Source organism: Cyprinus carpio, chromosome A9, assembly GCF_018340385.1.
Source record: "Cyprinus carpio isolate SPL01 chromosome A9, ASM1834038v1, whole genome shotgun sequence".
Lineage (NCBI taxonomy): Eukaryota > Metazoa > Chordata > Actinopteri > Cypriniformes > Cyprinidae > Cyprinus > Cyprinus carpio.
Window position 1 is genome coordinate 19380671 of NC_056580.1, and position 21099 is coordinate 19401769.

Below are 21099 nucleotides of genomic sequence, written 5' to 3' on the forward strand. Positions count from 1 at the left end.
AGGTGATTAAATACTGCTAGATGCGGTAAAGACATCCATTTGATTTGTTCAACGTAGTTTAATTATGAGTTAAAAGATGTTTGGTGTTAACCAAGGAAAATAAAATGTGGTCAGATTTGTTTAAAATACTCAATATTTATCACACAAAGGTTCTGTGCAATATTGGTCTCTCTCAGTGTTCACACAGTGCTTGGGATAATTGGTCACTGTAACACTGAATATATATATAGTTTCTTAATTGGATTTTCTTAAATTAGGTTTCTTTAATTACGTAAATGTCTCATGTTTTTGGTCAGTGTAGTTGTCTTTACTAGTTTTGAGGATTCACAAGGATTCACTTGTATTGTCTCTAGTCAGGTTGCATCAGATTACATTTAACGTTTAAGATCTGCCAAAGAGCGTTATTGTATTTAGCTGGTAATATTGTGCCATCACTGAATGGCGGTTGGGTGTTGAAGGATTATGAGAAAAGCATCGCATTCCCTCATTCATGAATCAGTCAACTTTTCTTTTTTTTCCCCTCCCAAATAGTTTTTTAAGGTCAATTTTATATATTGATGTATAGCGTATGACATTTGATAGGATATTGGTATCTATATTTGGCAAATATATGTACAGATGTTGTGATATTTACTACTGGAGGTCCCCTCTTTCCTTGTCTTAGGGCAGTGCAGCACACCCCCTCAGATGCCCATTCTGGACAGAGAAGGTAGGCATACCATGTTGGTTTTATAAGGGTATGCCTCAGACATGCTCTGTAGATATCTTCAGCTTGCTCAAGTGGCGAGAATATTTGCATTAACTTGGCATATATAGAAGTACATTGTGTATATTTGATTAAAAAGGAATGACTTGTTGATAGCTGTTAGAAATAAACCATCTACATTGTTTAAAATTTGGTATGAAAATATCTGTTGTAGTTTTAGGTAGTTGGGGTTGATAGCACAGATGACAAGCTAATATTAAAGCTCTTACATTAATTATGTGAAATTTAGTGTTTGCGCCTTGTAAAAAGTGCTTAATGGATAGTTGATATCATTGCACAGGTTAAGGTTGGCTTGCAGTTCTGTCACATAGTGTCATGATAAAGCATATGATATTGCGTTTTGTGAAGTTAAGGATTGTACTTTTAAAAACTGTATAATTAAACTTTTTCTGGGATATTGTCTTTCCCCATAGACTACTTTTGTGAGTTTGTGCAAAGGCATGTTTTTTTTCCTATGGTGATGTACAATGTCACAGATGATGTTGATGTAGTGTAACTATTATTCAACCTGGAACATTCCATTAGGTTTTTTTTTGTTTTGTTTTTTGGTCCCATGTAGCTTTCAGGTCCTTGACTCGATTGCTCATTGAAAGTCTAAACATCTTTGTCACGTTTTTGTCCTGTAGGTCAAGTAATCCTATTATCTGTAACCTAAATCATTAAGTTCAGTGTGCAGTGATTTTAGAGCATGTGACTTAGTCATGGATTCTTGCTTGCTAGTAAATGATGAGGAAATCTTCCTGTGCCTTTCAGTTCCTGAGCAGAAAACTGAGACGACTTGCTTCCCATTTTCACTCTGGCTCTATCTCATTCTCTCGCTCATTCTTGTCCACTCCCATGCCAGTCGCACTAATTTTGTGATCTTCAGGGCCAGAGAAGTCGAGAGACAGAGAGATGTATGGCCAGGCAGATATGTAATGATTTTCCATACTATAAGATGATGATCTGGATGGATTTTGTTTATAGTTTGTGATCCTAAACTTTGTGGTTAAAGTAATCTTACTTGCCTTTCAGTTTTCTATTTGTGGAGTTTTGAGATGAAGAAGCTGTTTTTGATTAGCTATGTGGTTACGTGCTGGTAGGGTTGCACGATAAATCAAAATGAAATCAAAATCACAGTTAGGCAGAAGCTGCGATTGTCATGTATATCTTTCAGTGAAGCACTGTTCTGTGATCAGTAGTAAATCTCCAACCAAAGGCCAGAGGGCGCCCTCACGCTGAAACTCCAAATACACCTTGCAGAAGAAACGCAGCTAAATAAACAGAAGATTTAACTGCTTTTATTGATTCAACGTGACTAATAAACACACGATTACGACAATATATGGTTTATCTGAGTTTGTCTTATAATTTTCATTATAATAAAGTATATAATAATGCAATGCTAATTGGCATAGACTGTAATTATCACTGCTTAGAATACTATGAAATATATTTTGCTTGCCTTATTCTGTGTAGGAAGCCACATTATCTCACAGAAGGATTTATTTCAAACACTTGGCTGATGTTATGAAGTGAGTTTGGAGTAAAAACATGTTTTTAAATGTGGTATTTTCACGTGCTTTCAGATGGAGCAGCATTTACTACACAGAGCCGTAGTTCACTGAGAAGATACGCAAACAGCTTTCATAATCGCAGAGCGATTTCTTCGATTACATAATCGTACAATTATATCATCCACAATTTTTTTTTTTTTTTTTGTAGCTTCTCAGTGAACTACTGCTCTGTGTAGTAAATGCTGCTTCATTTGAAAGCAGGTGATGGAGATTTACTTCTAATCACAGAACCGGCTTTACTGACTAGGTGTGCATGATAATCGCATTTGATTAATCGTGCAGCCCTATGTGCTGAGTTGGTTGTGTCATGGTTTTTGGACTACAACTTATGAAATTTAGTTTACTGGCTTCCGGTACTCTTAGCAAATCGGTTGTCCTGACTTACTTAAATTTTTGGTTTTTGTGTTATGTAAGTAGTACTGGCAGAACAAGTGAGTGGGATGTTGATGCTTGATGCTGAATATTTGCAATTGGAAATAAAATTAACCAGCATTGGGACTTTGCTAACAAATCGACGATTGATTAATTGTTGATGATAATTTAAAAAAACGAATTGATTGTTGGTTAAGCAAGCTGCATAGTTTTTGGGTACGTGTGAATGCACAAAACCCATGCAGCAGACACAAAGAAGCGAGCGAGTCGTTAGGGCTGTGAGTGATGGTGACAGGGCTAGTTCTATAATGCAAATAATTCACAATGTACAAATAATGCTTTTAATGTGATCCAAACTCTAAATGTACCTTCATGTTTTTTCCCAATATTCCAAAGCAACTGACACCATTTGTAAATGGTCAGAGAAGCAAATTATATTTTCAGCACGAGCGAGACATTTATATTGGATGTTGTGCTGAGGGGAGAGCGTAATTGAATACCGGCACGTGTGAAATACTCCTGTGTCATGCTGAAAAAAATGGATACTTATAGGGCTGGGCGATATATCTAACGATATGATCATGCGCATCTAGTCAGTAAATCTCGTTCCTTGATTACCGCTAAATCGCCATCACCTGCTTTCAAATGGAGTGGCATTTAATAGACAGAGCCGTAGTTCACTGACAAGCTACGCAATATCGCGTTGATTATCGAAGGCGATTCATCTGCGATAATGAACGCGATATTGCGTAGCTTGTCAGTGAACTACGGCTCTGTCTATTAAATGCCGCTCCATTTGAAAGCAGGTGATGGCGATTTAGCGGTAATCAAGGAACCAGATTTACTGACTAGACGCGCATGATCATATCGTTAGATATATCGCCCAGCCCTATATATATATATATATATATTTATATATATATATATATATATATATATATATATATAAATATATAAATATATAAATATATATAAATATTTTTTTTTTTGCATTGAATGAATTAATATTATAATTTCATTCCTATAACTTAAATTATTCCTACGACTTATTAGGGTGTACTCGCACTAGACACAGTTGCCTTGAACCGAACTGGATTATCCTCCACCCCACTCCTCCGCTGGCCTGCACTCACACTTGCACTAAACATTCTAGGCCAGAGCATGCTTACATCATGTATGAGATAACGGAGAAAACAACTTTCTCTAAAAGAATGCCTAATAAATGCATCATTTATTCCATGCAGCGATTTTGACTTGCATGTATCAGAGGATTATTATGGAGGTAGCTGATGTTAATGAAAGAATTTGCAGCTTTACTCACAAACTACATTTCCTGTTCATTAATAAGGTGATAACCAGACCCATTATAAACCTAAATATACTTAATTTAATTAATTGACACAAAATAGTAGCTGTTCCGTGTTCACGACAAGGTGTTTGAGCGTATGACGTAGGCATAGCGGAAGGCGCAGCGTAACCTAATAAATACTAAGACGTAATATTTAATTAAAATGAATTGAATTATAATGCTAATTGATCTAATGAACTCCTGCGTATTTATTTGCCTGTCATATAGCTTTGACTCTTGTGAGAGTTATGTGATTTACAGGGAATGAAGAAATTATGATAAATCTTTGCGTTCTGTTATGCAGAGCTCTCACACACTGCAGTCTTCTGCAGAGAGAGCAGAAAAGACTGTTTAGAGGGAAGGGAAGAGGAGGGGGACTGGGGCCATTGAGTTCAGTGGGCCGTGGCTCAGCAAAAACACTCTCTGTTTGTCTGAGAGAACATTGTATAAGCAAGCAAAACCCACCGCTGTGAGCCGACCATGTGTTGCAATCTCTGTCAGAGGTGGAGATTGTGTGTAATAGTCCACTGTGTGTGTGTGTGTCACTCTGTCTGTTATAAATTTGAATGTCATATATACATATCTAATAGAGGTAGATGGCTTACAACAGGGTTGACCATGAAGCTTGAGTGTTTCACTAGTATTTCCATTGCAATGACGCTTCTGCTGCTAGCTTTTCCTTTTGAAGCTCATGCTCCATGCAGTTTTGCTATTTGTTGCTTCAAATCATTCTTCACATTTTAATTTCAGAGATTTTTTTTTTTTTTTAATTGTAAATTATAAGTTAATCAATAATTAATTATTAGTCACATTGTATACATAAATTAGTTTGTCCCTTCCTTCAGATATATTTTGCTGTTTCTTGTCTTCCACAGGGCGATTAAGGCATTTCAGGAGGTGCTTTACATTGACCCTAGTTTCTCAAGAGCCAAGGAGATCCATCTGCGACTTGGCCTGATGTTTAAAGTCAACACAGACTACGAGTCAAGCCTCAAGGTATGTCTTTTAACAGCTCCGTCTCCCTCTCTTCATTACATGTAAGCATTTATGCATTTGGCATATGACTAGGATTGCATTTAGCTTTAGATTTTTTGAATTCATGCATTCCCTGGGAATCAAACCATTGACCTTGGCATTGCTAGTCCCATACTCTACTGTTGAAGCTACAGTAACTACTAGGGTTGCAACAATACAGTAAACCCACAGTTCAGTGCATACCTTGTTTTTTTAACCATGGTTTTTGGTTTGTTTCGGTTTTGATGGCTTGGCACATCAGAGTGTTTTCTACGATTTACAATTTAAAATGCACTTTTTAAAACATTTAAAACATTAAGAAAAAAAGCGAGCAGTTTCAATTTGCAGCCAGTTTAGCCATGTAGTTAGCTATTTGAATAAGACCACCTCCGAGCCATATGTCGACATGCCCCATGGAAGAGAGGGATGGGGTTAGCAGTTGCTCATTAGCATTTAAAGACACGTACACCGTAACAGGTCGCTGTGAACAGAGCTGTTTTTGACAAGGTAAAAAGAGTGTTGTTTTACATGACCATTGAGGAATTTGTTAGACATTTCATGGAGACCCTAAAGAATCATACCAACTTGTGGAAAATGGGCATCCGATGTCCCCTTTAAAACCACTGTTGTGTTAAATAAGAAAAGCATGAAGTAGACATTCCAAAATTAGCTTTAAAAATATATATTTTATTTGATTAAACATAAAATATTATACACACAAATGTTTAGGCTATAACGACCTACCATAAACTATAGAACATAAAAGAAAATCATTTGAGAAACATCTCAGTATTTTTTTGTTCATACAATGAAAGTCATTGGTAACAAAATATTTTTTTACTATTAAATTATTCTATAAATATGAACTAAAACTGGCAGCAGGTGGCAGTAAATGCCTTTATGAGTAAGTCATTGAGTCATTATTCATTTGATTCCTTCAAAGGTTGGTTCACAGCTTTATGAATGGGCCATTGACTGGTTCACCCGATTTGTTTAAAACGTAGTTTAATTTAGAAACAAAACACTGCTGTGTTGCTTGGAGATGCACAACAGGTCTGCTATGACTTTATAGGGGATATTTAAATTGGCAAAATTGAGCAAAACCAGAAAATATTGTTTAAAATATTGCATAATATTAACTTCTTATTTACTGAATGCTGGGTATAGTTAAAAAATGTTCAATATCGATACCTTGACTTTGATACCGGTTCCTGGAAAAACTTTTTCCGATACTGATTTTATGAAATCTTTTTTAACAAGATTACATTACACATTACCTCAAAAAAACTTGGCTTTATTTTTTCAGCTTGTTGAGGTTTTTACAGACTCAAAGAAAGTGTTCTTGAATGGTCACATAGCATGCTTTGTCGGTCATGTAGTGTGGACGGAGATCTTTTCTGAAATGCACTGGAAACCCAATCACATTTGCCCTTGTGCTGTTCGGTACAAAAACAGCACTAGTGTGAAATTGCTCTTGCTGCTTGTCTGATATCTCTTATAATATGATGAGACATAAATATGACGTTTTTGTATTTGAGTACATCACGCAGTGAGTTGCTGCCCTGCATCATGTTTGTCTACATTCAACTGTTTGAAGTGACGTACTGTTCTGGGGTGGTGCCAGTGCATAAACAGCGTTAAAATATTTGAATTGCATTATTTTTTCATAACTAATTAATTAAATGAATTGACAACCCTAATTTATATATATTATATATACATATACACATACATAGACACACACCCACCCAAACACATACATATACATGTGTGTGTGTGTGTGTGTGTGTATATATACTGTACGTGAAAAAGAAAGTACACCCTATTGAATTCCATGGACGTCCCAGGAAGTTCACACAATGGTCAGACCATACAATACTCTGAGAAATTGCAGACAACCCAAGAACTACACCTCAGACTCTACAGGCTTCAGTTTACATGTTAAATTATAAAGTTTGGGACAGTACAATTAGAAAAAGACCAGACAGGTATGGCATGTTTGGAAGGGCTGCCAGAAGAAAGCCTCTTCTCTCTAAAAGAGAATATGGCAGGATAGCTTAGGTTTGCAAAGCTACATCTGAACAAACCATAACACTTCTAGAACAATGTCCTTTGAATAGACGAGACCAAAGTTGAGTTGTTTGGCCATAATGCGATGTGCTACGATGGTTGAAAGCCAAAAGAGCATTTCAGCACAAACACCTCATAGTAAAAGTCAAGCATGCTGGTGGAGGGGTGATGATTTGGGGCTTGTTTTGAAGCCACAGGACCTGTGCACCTCACAGTCATTGAATCAACCATGAACTCCTCTGTATACCAAAGTATTCCAGAGTCAAATGTGAGGCCATCCCTCCGACAGCTAAAGCTTGGCCAAGATTGGGTCATGCAACAGGACAGGACAGAACGGCTGGAAAAAGAAAAGAATCAAGGTAGCGGTGTGCGATATGATGATTTTTGATCGTCGATGATAAAAATGTCTCCACGATCAGCTTTTGAAGCAATATCGTAGTGTTGTGCTACAGCGCACATTCTATTAGTTGCAGTTCTGGCACCTCCGTGTTAATATACTGTACAACGCCACATACATTCACATCAGTGTTAACTCAGCGGTATGGTTACACTACCTGTCTACGTTTCTGGACCTGGCAACATTTCAGTTGTTTTGCTGTCTATGGAGGGTCAGATAGCTCACCGATTTCATCAAAAATATCTTAATTTGTGTTCTGAAGATGAACAAAGGTTTTACGGGTTTGGAACAACATGAGGGTGAGTAATTAATGGCATAATTTTCATTTTGGGGTGAACTAACCCTTTCACCCCATGATTCAGTCATTTTCTGTATGACTTTATCAGTCTCTCACATCGTTCTGAAGGAGTTTTGGCCCGCTCTTCTTTACAACGTTGCTCCAGTTTATTGAAGTTTGTGGGTATTTGTTAATGCACAGCTTTACCCAGTTTTTCAGTCAGGATGAGGTCTAGACTTTGACTGGACTGCTGCAACACCTAACCTCTCCTCCTATCTTCTTGATCCCACTCACTGTTTTTAAGGGCAGCAATGTGCTTACTGAGTTTTCAAGTTCATGAGGTTTATGGCATCAGATCCTCAGTCAGATACATAGCTGTATACATTACATGAAAAGGCTGTGAATGGATGTTTTACTCGTCAATCAGGCAGTCTCTTCATAAGTGGGTGATTCTTAAATTAAACTGCAGTGTCTGAATGTGTGTGAATGCAGTTTAGTCTTCAGGGTAATGTGAGCCAGAGCAAATGTGTGAGTGCTAATAAGTCGCGAGAACTGCACGTGCAGCACGTCCTCCTTCTGCCTTGGGGAAGGAGTGGCAGGGGTTGGTTGGCAGGCAGCTAAATGTTCACCGGCTCCCTCTGTGTCCCACTTACGGGAACAAAGCCGCAGCTCTGAGGGCAGGAAGCAGTGCTGTCTTTACTCTCCCTGCATTCTGTGACTCTCTCCCATACAACCCTGCACTCTTCAAACATAACCCTCTGGTAAGTGTATACCATAGGAGACAGCAGGAGGTGAAATTGCTATTGCTGCTATGTTTTAAAACAATGTATCTGTTGTAAATGTGTTGCAAAAACGCTATGCTTTATTGCAGTGTCATCCCTTCTGACATCGCATTGTCAGAAACATAAACAGATACATTTATACTCAGCCATCTGCATTTAGAAGTTTGATCTCAGTTCAGGATTGTGACGTGCATTTGAATATAACATTGTAATTATATTTATGCGTAGTCATAGTCATTTGTGGGATTAATGTATTATTTTTATAATGCATAATTTTTTTTATTCTTTGCTCAATCATAGTTGCTTTTAGAGAATTGTGATAAACCTGTGTTTTTTTGTATGTTTCAATATTACTTAATACCAGATGATATTAAGTTTATTATTATATTTACTTATTATAAAAGCATACCCTGTATGTTGCCCATAAATTTATTGACCATAAATAATAATGTTGATCATACATAGCATAAATACAATCATAAGCTCAAATTTTCTATATTTGTTTATAACTAGTTGTTGCATACGGACCTTATTCTATTCTCATGACAGAAATTGTTACTCCAGCTACAGCATAATGGAAAGGCGACCAATCTGATGTAGAAATATTAATGAAAAGCGTTTATAATACACTCTATGGCTGCTGTAAGGATTTATAGTTAAGAATTTAAAGTTATAGTATTTGATTCACTCAGATCAAGTATGCGCATTGACTGACTAGACCAGATAAAAAAAAAAAAAATATATATATATATATATATATATATATATATATATATATATATAATATATATATATATATATATATATATATATATATATACTATGTGTATATATATATATATACATGTATATATATATATATATATATATATATATATATATATATATATATATATCTATATATATATATATATATATATATATATATATATACATGTATGTATATATATATATATATATATATATATATATATATATATATATATATATATACATGTATATATGTGTATGTATATATATATATATATATATATATATATATATATATATATATATATATATATATATATTGAGATTTCCGTCTTTCACCATTCTAGTTGATAGGAGCTATACTTGTGCCCTTTATTTATATATTTATATATATATATATATATATATATATATATATATATATATATATATATATATATATATATATATATATATATATATATATATATAAATAATTAAATGCACAGGGACATTATCAAGAAGGCTGCTTAAATGAACTGACTGGGCTTAAAGGGGCCTGTTAGGAGCTGTTCACATCAGACCCATACTTTGGTTCAACTGTGACGTTAGCTACTGTTCAAATGTTTGGAGTTGATTTTTATTTCTTTTTATGGGGAAAAAAAGTAAAAAAAAGAACAGCATTTATTTTAAAATTGAAGTCTTTTGTAACTTTATAAATGTTTTACTGCTGCTTTTGTTCAATTGAATACATCCTTTACTAGATAAAACTGATAATTTCTTTCAAAAATTTACTGACTCCAGTTTTTTAACAACTGTGTATCTGTGTGTGTATATATATGTGTGTATATATATATATATATATATATATATATATATATATATATATATGTATATGTATATGTATATATATATATATGTATATGTGTGTATATATATGTATATGTGTGTATATATATGTATATGTGTGTGTATATATATATATGTGTGTGTATATATATATACACATATACACATATACATATAAATAAATGTCAGTCAAGTATAGGCCACTTTGGCATGGGTCGCTGCTATTTTGCTCTAAGCATAAATTGTGTAAAGATGCTGTGCAGAGTTAAAATTGGCTCAAAAATGCATCTTGTGGCAGCTGTGTCGCTTTCTATTGCGCTTCATCTTCCTTTTTTTTGTTTTTTTTTTTCAATGAAGAGCACTTCCTGAAAGTGTGTTGGTTCCATTATTAGAACTGTTGTTACGCCTGCTGATATGATGCACTGAATAGCCTGCCGCCTCCTGCTTTACTCATCCTTTTTTCCCCTATTCTCTCCTGTTCCTCCGTCCCAATTTCCCGCAGAGAGCTAGAGAGCGAAAGCTTATGGCAGGTGTACTTTGTGTGCGTGATGAAAAATGCCTGGAGGTATGGAGTGAGAGAGAGAGAGAGAAGGAGAGAGCAGCGTGTCATCTCTCAGCTGCTGCCGCTGCTCTCTCTTGAATAGGAATCAGTATTAGAGAGAGAGACACTCTGGTAATCCTGCTGCATTATCTACTTGCCAGTCGAGAGCCATAGAGAGCGAGCGAGCATGTAGGAAGCAGTTGTTCAGTGGAGATCAGCTCAGCACAAAGGGCTTTCTGTGGTCAGTAATCCATGTTTTTGTTTGTTGGAGGATGTCTGTATAAAGCAGATAGATGTGTGTTTGTATGTTTTCTTGTTTTGACAGATGGTTGTGATGACTCGTTGACATGTAAGTGCTGAGATTGTTAAATGTTTGACTTTCAGTGCTAGTTCATGGCTAAATTAACTCTTGGTTGCACACCGTTTTATATTTCCATTATTCTGAAATATGTGAATTTGGTGTCTATTTTGGTTAATGTCTGTTAATTTGACTCCAGTGATTGTATTATATTGGACAGGCAAACAATGAATGTGGACTGTTGGAAGTCATATCAGTCCTTTGTGATCTATCTTTGAGGTCTGTACGCTGGACATCAGGACATTGCAATGCATGGCCATGTTCCTTAGTTGTTGCTATGCAGGTGGATGGGTTTTCTCTAGGTACCTCTATGCTGGGACAGGTTCAGTGCTTTATTTAATGAAGGGCAGAGGCTTTGCTTTTGGGCTGGTTTCTTGGTAACCTGAGCAGCTGGTGATTCTTCATGTCTGGGGTTGTTAAAAGGTTTGTGATTAGTGTTGTGATCATGCTGCTCACAGGGGTTGTTTCTGTGCCCCATGCACAACATAATGTACAACACTAGCTGTCTCTGACTGCAGGATCACATCCTCATGACCTTGCTGTGTTTCATCTCTTGAGTCAGAATCATTTAGTAACTATATATGTGTAGTCCTATATAGCAATGCCAATTAAAGGCCAATTTTTCCAATTCTCATTACTGTAGTACATTACAGTTGAAATCCTTAATAGCTCTTTTTTTTATTCCCTATTTTTTTGGTCTTTTTTTCTTTTTCACTAGATTATTTTTATTTTTGTGTGTGTATGTATATTTGTGTGTGTATGTATGTATGTATGTATATGTGTATATATATGTATGTATAAATATATATACACACAATGTGTATATGTGTGTGTATGTATCATGTATGTGTATGAAGCAAGAACTTTTTTTTTTTTTTTTGCTATTTTACTTAATTAGTCTTTCTGAGATTAAATGTTTGAAAATTGGACAATGGGATTTGATTGGATCATAAAAAGGAATAATACCTACATGATTGTTTTTGCCATTATTGCATAACATTATTTCATAGCCTGCAGAAATATCACAGGTTTCATTCACTCATATAAATGATTAGAACCTTGGCTGCTGGTTAATGCGTATTGTCTGAATGGTTAAAAATTGCAGTTATTTAATACAGCTGGGGTTCATAAGTCTATGGCCAACATCCAAATGGCCAGTGATCATTGTCTCAACAGATGTGGAGTCATGAGTGATGGATGAAATTGTGGTTGAGGTTTTGTGAAAACAGTGATCAGTGGATTTCCTGAAAGTCTTAATTTCATAATTACATTTTGAAATTTTGAATTCACTTTCACTGTCACATTTTATTGTGATTTAGTTGAATTTAGTTCTTGTTGATGTAGCATGAAGGTTTGTGTTATTAGTCCCATATGGCTCGTTCCATATTATTAGAGAGAACCAATTTATTTTTGGACATATGACAGCATTGGTTGGAGAAGAAACGGTGCTTTCACTGTAGCTAGTTTCTTTGAAAGGATCATTATGCCATTATGGTATGATTGTTTGATGGCAAAATCATTTGGACATATCTAACAGATGGATTTCAGTATGACAATTTAGACGATCAGTACCTACTTTATATAAGGGTTACTAACTGTATCCAGTCTAATCAAACTTTACCTTGTCTTGCAGCATTTTCAGCTGGCATTGATTGACTCCACGCCCTGCACTTTGTCCAAAGCTGAAAGTAAGTACACTCCAATGTGTTAATTTTTATTACATATCTTTTTATTAGGAAAATGCATTCAGTCATGTTATGCATGAGGGGGGTTAGCAGCGAAGTGTGGTGTCTCATTGAGAGGTTTTCTTAGGAAAAAGGAATAATTTTCTCAATTAGATTTTTCCTCTTACCATTTCCATCCTGCCTGAGACTGCAGTTGCCAAGGAAACTGCATGACTGGATTCAGCCGTGTGTTGCCTTGCATACGGGCAGTAATGCCATGCTTGAATTGCACAAAGGGCAAGCTAATATTCTTCCTTCCCGGTGTCTGTAAACCCATAAGCTGAAACAGTGAAGACAAAGAACGCTGGTTTAAATTTTGGCCTGATATCAGATTTAAATGCATTGTTTCCATCAGAAAAGGATTTCCGGTATTGATCGGTTCTTCTTTTTGTCCCTACAGTTCAGTTCCACATCGCTCATTTATATGAAATTCAGGTGAGTGTTCCCCTTTTTTGTCACATTTCATGAGAATATGCAGTGTTTTGAGGTGGGAAAAGAAACATGAAAATATGATTTTCTGTGTGTTTTAGCATTTAAATTGAGTTGTTTTTAATTTCTTAAAGGGATAGTTTCCCCAAAATGAAAATGGTCATTTACTCACCCTCATGTTTTTCCAAACCTGTATGAATTTCTTTCTTCTGTTGAACACACAAGATTTTTTTAAGAACTGTAACCAAACTGGTAGCCATTGAGTTCCATAGTATTTTTTTTTTTCTTATTATGGAAGTCAGTGGCTTCCAGCAACTGTTTTTTTTTAAAAATATTCTTATTTTTTTTTTGTTCAGAAGAAGAAATTCTTCTGGTTTTTTGCAACATGAGGGTAAAATCATTTTGGCTGAACTATCCCTTATATAATGCATTAATTTAAATAAACAATTTTAGGAACATTTTAGGAATTCCCATTGAGATCTACATATTTGGCAGTTTTTAGCATTAAAATGTTTTTAAAGTGCATGTGGCAAAGCATTGAAAATGTAATAAAATTAGATGTTATTAGTTGTTTGTTTCAGAAAACACTGCCTAACATTGCTTTCAAAACATCCAATTCCCTACAAAAACTGCACTAATACTTGCCACGATCACAATTTTTATGCTACCATCAGCTTGTCTGATTGGTGAATCTTGTGATTTTACAAGTACTTCATATTGAATTGCATTTTACACTGTCAGGACCCTACTGTTGTGTTCTGTTGGCATTGTAAATGACTGCTTGTAAAGGTGCAGGTTCTAGAGGTTACAGGGCAGTGCTGTTGGTCCTGGGGTTTTCTTTTGCTCTCAGTTTACTACTGCTGCTCAAACGTACACTTTTGATTGATGGATTTGTTTCTAAGGCGCCACCTTGAAGACGTGTGTGTTCAACGAACTCATCCCTCCTGGTTCTGCTTCAGCTTGCCTTTAGTTAGTCTCTTGTCACTCAGTCAGTCCTTTCTGTTCAACTAGCATAGTTCTTAATGAAAATGTAATGCTTTTATATTAACAAATTTACATACTCTTTCTTTTTATCAAAACTTTGCTGTAAACAATGATGACTGCACTGACCAGCCAACCAAAGCCTGAGTTTTACAATAGGTTGATTTTATTGTCCACCACACACAGATGAGATTGTTTTTAAGTTGTTAGACCCAGGTGTGTTTGGAGTTGTGCTGCTCAGGTTGGTTAGATATAGTGGTCAGCCATCAGCTCCAGCAAAGATCTGTGTCAAGGTCGCTAAGAAAAACAAACACTTATTCTGTGAGGGCTTCTCAAGTTACACTGATACAGAGCATGCCTCTGTTTGTCTGACTTGTTAAGTCTAGTTTGGTCTGGACTGACCCTCCCCCTATGTCTGTCTGTGTGTTTATCTGTCTCCTCCTGCGTCCCTGTGTCTGGCCTGGTCAGTGTCCAGTGTGTTTCCTCTCTTCTGGAGACCATACATTGTGGTCAGCTAGACGAGGCCCTTTGTGTCCACCCTGAGGGGCCGTAAAAAAGCGTTGACCCTTTTGTCTGTTAAAACATCTCTCCCATTCTCTGTCTGTCTACAGAAGAAATACCGCATCGCAAAGGAAGCTTACGAGAGTCTGTTACAAACAGAGAATCTCCCTGCACAGGTGAAGGCAACTACGCTCCAACAGTTAGGTGAGTGTGCTTTACTTGCTTCCTGCTTCCCACAGCCAGGGAAAACCTGGAAATATCAAGAGTTTGTGATTTGTATGCCTGGAAAATTCATGGAAGTTAATAAAAAAAGTCATAGAAAAGTCCTTATTTCTATTTTTCTAGTTATGCTCAGCTATTAAATATTTAATCCACTGTAAATTGCAGTGTTCATAAAGTGATCTTAGAAATCCATCTAGTAAGCAAAACCAGCTGGAAAAAGTTATGAAAATTTCCTTTGGTCGAAATGTTTGGGAACCTGGGCTTTATTTTCGATAGTGTGTTTCTTATGTAGATGATTGTTTGCTGTGTGATTTCAATTTTGATTAGTCACACTTTCTGCACAGATTTTGCATACAAGATCTGGATCCGATTGTGGTAATAAGGAATATATGTGGCAAAATATGGTAAATATTACTGTCTTGTTGGGGGGGTGGAGAGCTTGTCAGAGGGAAGGGATGTTAATTTTAACTGGCATTTGCATTTTTGGAATTCTGCACAGCTGTTTGTGGAATTCTGCAGCTAAAAATTTCACAGATTTTTAATGAGGTGTATTTTGAAATACATTGTAAATCCTTTAAAGAGAGAATATTTCATTTAGGTTTTTGAATCATTTTTACACTTTCAGGTTAGGTAACTGTTCATCATAATTCATTCATTTAGATTTCAGACAATCCTCACTAATGTATTGCATCATGCCATCTCCCCAAGTGCTGCTAGTGGTGTTCTCAATAACGGCATCCCCAAATGTACAGTCCAGGTTTTCTAAGATATGCTCCAGTTCTTGAAGGTGTGCTATTTTGCCAGATGCAATAGCTAATAATAAATGTGCAGATTGCTTTTGGGATACCATGGTGTGGTTAGAAATCTGAGCAATCCATAAACTGGAAAGTGGCACTTATGAGCAAAGCACTCCAGGATGGAGCGGTCTGCAAGGTACTTTAAGTTAAAAGCATCAATAAATCATGAAATGATTTAAATAATTGGCACAGTTGCGAGTTGTGAATCCTCACACCGAGCTTCTTTCTTTTGCTAGTCCCAAAAGAAAGCAAAAAAAAAAACATCTGCCATAAAACCATTGCCACGTTGCCCCTGCAATTGTCGGCATTGGTCTTGTTGCTGTAGTAACGTGTCCCGGGTGCAGGCGTTTGCCACAGGTGTTAAGAGCTCGGCTGGGATCAGTGCCTAGGAGAAGCCAGGCCACATGGGGGAAATTCTTGTCTGCACACTGTCTCGTTCTCCTTAACAACCTCTGGCTGGCTGGGAATGGCTGAGGAGAGGGGCTGTTTGGACACAACCATCTCTGCTGGGACCTTTTGAAGCTGCTGGTGGTAGTAGAAACCACCCCACCCCCCGATCATACTCTACCTCATCTCCCCACCCTACCCTGAAGACAGCAAGAACAAACCATTTGCTCCCTTTATGAGTACCAGTGTAACAGCCTACATAGTGCACACTGTGGCTTTGTGTTGGGGGAGAGAGTGTTCTAGTTTTTTTTTTTTTATTTTTTTTTTGAGAATGCAGTTTCTTATTTAGTGCTCATGTTTCCCATCGCTCCCTCAGGCTGGATGCATCACACGGTCGAACAGTTGGGAGATAAAGCCAACAAGAGCAGCTATGCTATTCAGTGTCTGCAGAAGTCCCTAGAAGCAGACCCCAATTCAGGACAGTCTTGGTACTTCTTGGGCAGGTGAGCAAAAATTTACCCAAATTAAATTCCACTTCCACATTCATTACATTACATTGTTTAAATTTTTTATTTTTTTTTGTAACAATGCATGGCTAGAAATTACAATATTGAAGTTATATATTGAATGGATTTCTCCAAACATTTTGGCTTGTGTCCTAAAGTAGTCCTGCCAAGTTGTTTAATAAAACTGAGACTTTTTAGTTTGGGTAGCTCAAACTTTTCAAACAATGCATGAACTGATTAAATGTATATCTTGAATCCAGTGTAATTTGCTTGAAAGGGTCTTGTCGAATGCATAAACGTAAAATATAATTCTTAAATTTAAGCTCTACAACTCATGTGCCAGATTTGAGGTGTTTTTGCTTGTCATGCAGGTGCTACTCAAGTATTGGGAAGGTCCAAGATGCCTTCATATCTTACCGACAGTCTATTGATAAGTCTGAGGCCAGTGCAGATACATGGTGCTCAATTGGGTAAGCTCTTAATGATTGTTGTGTATCATGTTAAGCTGCTGCAATTTATTGTTTATGGGCATTTATTGCACATTAAAATGAGACACTCATGTTGTTTGCATGTTTTTTTGGAAGCTGGGTGTAAATGGGGTCATTTGGGGCTGATGTTGCCTCAGGCTTGGTTTATATTGCTCACAGGGGAGAGACAGAAATGCTCAAGACATTTAAGCTGAAGTGTTCACCTCAGAGCCGTGTAATCACAGCTGCAAACACAGCTTTTTCGCCGATAGGTTGCCGAAACCCTTTTACCATATTGGACCACAAGGAACCTCCCAAAATGTCAGCAAAGCTAATCAGAAAATAAAAAATGGTACACTTGATTATAGTTGTTACTAAATGCTGAAATGTTTTGAAATGTTTGTGTATTGCACATCAAAATAGAAACCAGCAAACCGCACAAATGTTTCGACACACCATTGTTGTCATTTGTGGCTTGACGTGACAAAATCTTACATGGAAGATATGAATTGTTGCTTGATGTGTTATCGTGTGGCAGCTAGTTAGGTTTGTTTAGCTTTCCCTTGTTTACCAGTCCTCTCTGCTGTGTTTGTGTCTCCAGTGTGTTGTATCAGCAGCAGAACCAGCCGATGGATGCACTGCAGGCATATATTTGTGCAGTGCAACTGGACCACAGCCATGCGGCCGCCTGGATGGACCTGGGCACGCTTTACGAGTCCTGCAACCAGCCACAGGATGCCATCAAGTGCTACATCAATGCCACGTGCAGCAAGTCCTGCAGTAACATCCCAACTCTAACCGCTCGCATTAAATGCCTCCAGGTAGAGAAAGTGCTTGCACTGGATGTTATCAGGAGAGGAAGTGTACATGTTTCATTTCTAATGTGTCTGTCATTGTGGGTTTTTTTTTTTTTTTTTTTGGGGGGTGGGGTGGAAGTATGTTTTTTTTTTTTTTTTTTTTTTTTTTTTTTTTTTTTAAGTTCCTTCCTGTTTGAGTTGAATCACACTGAGAATGATATGAGTGTCATTTTCATCTGTGATTTGATGCATACCACCATTGCATTGACTTAAGCTTAGCTGAATCCGACGTTGAACATGTTTTCTGCGCAATCTTTTTCTAGGCTCAGTTGTGTAATCTTCCGCAAGGTAGTTTACCAAGTAAAAGTAAAATGCTCCCTAGTATTGAGGAGGCATGGAGCCTACCAATCCCAGCAGAGCTCACCTCCAGACAGGGAGCGCTCAACACAACACAACAGGTGAGAACAGATCAGCTAGACAAGCCACTAGACAAGCCACTCTTATACCATCTAATGGTTTTAGACTCATAAAAATTATTTGTTAGTGGTAGCTTGGACATTTTGATGTTTTAAATGTTTTGGGTTCAGTACAGGTTGAGCTTAACGCCATTTGTGGCTTTATGTTTACCACAGATAACATTTGAAACTTGTTACTTAATTTTCATTTAGTATTTTTAAAAGTATATGTTGTGGCTGCAACAAGGTATTTACTGTACAGTACAGCCAGATAGCTATTAAATATTATATTTACACTACCATTCAAAAGTTTGGGGTCACTAAGATTATAAGCAGCACAACTGTCAACACTGATGATAATAAAAATGTTTCTCGATCACCATATGTGAAAATTGTGTTTTGAAGTTATGTTAAGAAAGGTATGGTGTGAAATAATCTTGATTCGTGCTCTGCATTTAACCCATCCGAAGTGCACGCACACACTGTGAACACACACCCGGAGCAGTGGGCAGCCATTTTTTTTTATGCTGCGGCGCCCGGGGAGCAGTTGGGGGTTCGATGCCTTGCTCAAGGGCACCTAAGTCATGGTATTGAAGGTGGAGAGAGAACTGTACATGCACTCCCCCCACCCACAATTCCTGCCGGCCCGAGACTCGAACTCACAACCCTTCGATTGGTAGTCCGACTCTCTAACCATTAGGCCACGACTTCCCATATCAGCATATTAGAATAATTCCATAATAAATTATTACGTTTTATAATATAAAATTAACTTTTTTTCATATCTTAGCCATGTTTTAGTATATTACTGTTTTTAATGTATCAAATAGATGAAACTTTTGTTAAGCATTAGAGAGTTCTTTTGAAAACACTTGAAAATCTTGCTGACCACAAACTTGTTAAGGTTAGTTTATGGCTGTATATTTGGAAACAGTTGTTTTGAATCAACAGAAGCCCCATCACTACTACTTTTTTTATGATTAAGCTTAGTCTGTGTTGAACCTGTGATATTCCTTTAATGAAACATCAAATTGTGTGGTAAGGCCTTCATGATTAAGTACCACTAAAAGGTCCTTAATTTCCAGTCATACAGAACAATGTTGTTATTAACATTGCTTCTGGAGAATAATCTTAAACTGCTAAGGTTTAAAGTTATTTCCACTAGTTCATTAGACCACAGCACTCATCAGCACACATCATCCTTTGTTTCAACATATTGGTCACTAATTTTGGGGAACGGTTTAAATCTACTATTGCATATATTTCTCATAAATTTAACTGAAATAATTGTGAGAAAGTTTGCATAAACTCCTCTTGACCTGGCCTTTTGCTATGGAGCAGTTTGATACTGAAACGTCAGTATTGATGCTTCATTGTCAAACTGGTGCAAAAACACAATTTGGGTTGCTTTAGTGAAATGTTCATGCAACTGTCCTAGCTGCAATTCTGTATTTCTTGCCAATAGCAGAACACCTGCAAAGCTAATCAGAGCAATGAAGGCCAGTCCCAAACCCCAGGCCAGTCTCTTCCCTCTCATATGGTCTCTGGCCAGACTGATGACCAGTCCATCCCAGCCAAAAGGAAGAGGACCGCTAGTCCAGCCAGGGTACTAAAGGACAGCATATTAGTTTGTTTAATCTATTACAACTGTCATGCAATGTTTGATTATTTACGAGTTGCTCATCTCACCATCAGAATTCACCTGATTCCTGGGCAAATGTTCCAGGTCATCATCAAGTCCCCAACTGGAGTTTAACCCCACAGAAGCTTCAGGTCGGTTGCTCATTCTGGGTGTTTCTACATCTGTAAACGGTTCAGCTTTGCTATCACAGGAACAAATTACATTTTAAAATATATTAAAACAGATAACAGTTCTTTTAAATTGTAATAATATTTCACAATATAACTGTATTTTATATTCGATTACATGCAGCCTTGGTAGACATAAGAAACTTATAAAAAAAAAAAAAAAAAAAATAAATCATAAAAAAAAAATCAGGATTCCTATGACCCAAAGCAAACTACTCTGTTTTTTTGTTTGTTTGTTTTTTTTTTACTCAGCTTCTGGAACAGTTACGGACCAACAGGGCTAATCTGAAGCCAGTGCAACTGCAGATGCTGGAACAGTTGGAAAAGCAGCTCAGTCTAATGCAACAGAATCAGCAGGTATGGAGCATGTAAAGTGGTGCATAGCAGACTGCAAACTTTTTGGTAGATTTTAACATTGATGGTTTGCCATCACTCTTGCTCTGCCCAACAGACAAGGCTGAATGCTATGGGTCAGATACGACCCAGTGTGTCCAATGGTCCTATAGCTGACCCCTCACTGCCTATGAACTCTAATTCCACATCCTCCTCTCACCATCCACACATTGCTCTTTCCCGCACTCCCTCCGCCCACTCACGATGCGCTGCTCAGCCAATAGCCAATGGACCTGTCCCTGCAAGCCCCGCCTCATGCACGGCTGGAACCCTGGGTAACACAGATGCCGTCTCTGTGGGCAATAATCACCTCCCAGGAACGGGGAGCAACGGAAACGTGCCTTACTTGCGGCAAAACGCACTACCTCATAACTGCACAACCCCCACCAGCAGCAGCATGGATGATGAACCGTGGAAAAGCCAACACATCAACTCCACTCAGGTGAGATTATAATGTCCTGATCATTATTATAATGTTATGTACAATATTAAAGTTCTTTAGAGTCGTTCTGTGGCAAATCAACCACATTTCAGAAACTTCTCCAGCTCAAAATTTGGATCTTTTTTTCATT

At 37.1% G+C, this 21099-nt stretch overlaps 1 protein-coding gene across 7 annotated transcripts in view; it reads left to right on the plus strand.

The window, feature by feature from the left end:
- The window catches only part of LOC109047674 (lysine-specific demethylase 6A-like), a 43353-nt gene that overhangs the window by 12266 nt on the left and 9988 nt on the right, over nucleotides 1-21099 (plus strand). The window contains exons 6-18 of one of the 7 annotated variants that reach the window (XM_042763984.1): nucleotides 665-709; nucleotides 4918-5038; nucleotides 12693-12747; nucleotides 13184-13218; nucleotides 14805-14898; nucleotides 16477-16603; nucleotides 16978-17076; nucleotides 17675-17894; nucleotides 18194-18328; nucleotides 19791-19931; nucleotides 20021-20098; nucleotides 20387-20491; nucleotides 20586-20969. In XM_042763984.1, the coding sequence (XP_042619918.1) occupies nucleotides 665-709; nucleotides 4918-5038; nucleotides 12693-12747; nucleotides 13184-13218; nucleotides 14805-14898; nucleotides 16477-16603; nucleotides 16978-17076; nucleotides 17675-17894; nucleotides 18194-18328; nucleotides 19791-19931; nucleotides 20021-20098; nucleotides 20387-20491; nucleotides 20586-20969 (1639 nt within the window). Of the gene's footprint in view, nucleotides 1-664; nucleotides 710-4917; nucleotides 5039-8357; nucleotides 8562-10449; nucleotides 10943-12692; nucleotides 12748-13183; nucleotides 13219-14804; nucleotides 14899-16476; nucleotides 16604-16977; nucleotides 17077-17674; nucleotides 17895-18193; nucleotides 18329-19790; nucleotides 19932-20020; nucleotides 20099-20386; nucleotides 20492-20585; nucleotides 20970-21099 lie in introns of those variants that run through there. The other 6 variants (XM_042763985.1, XM_042763989.1, XM_042763986.1 and 3 more) reach the window with 6 other exon arrangements.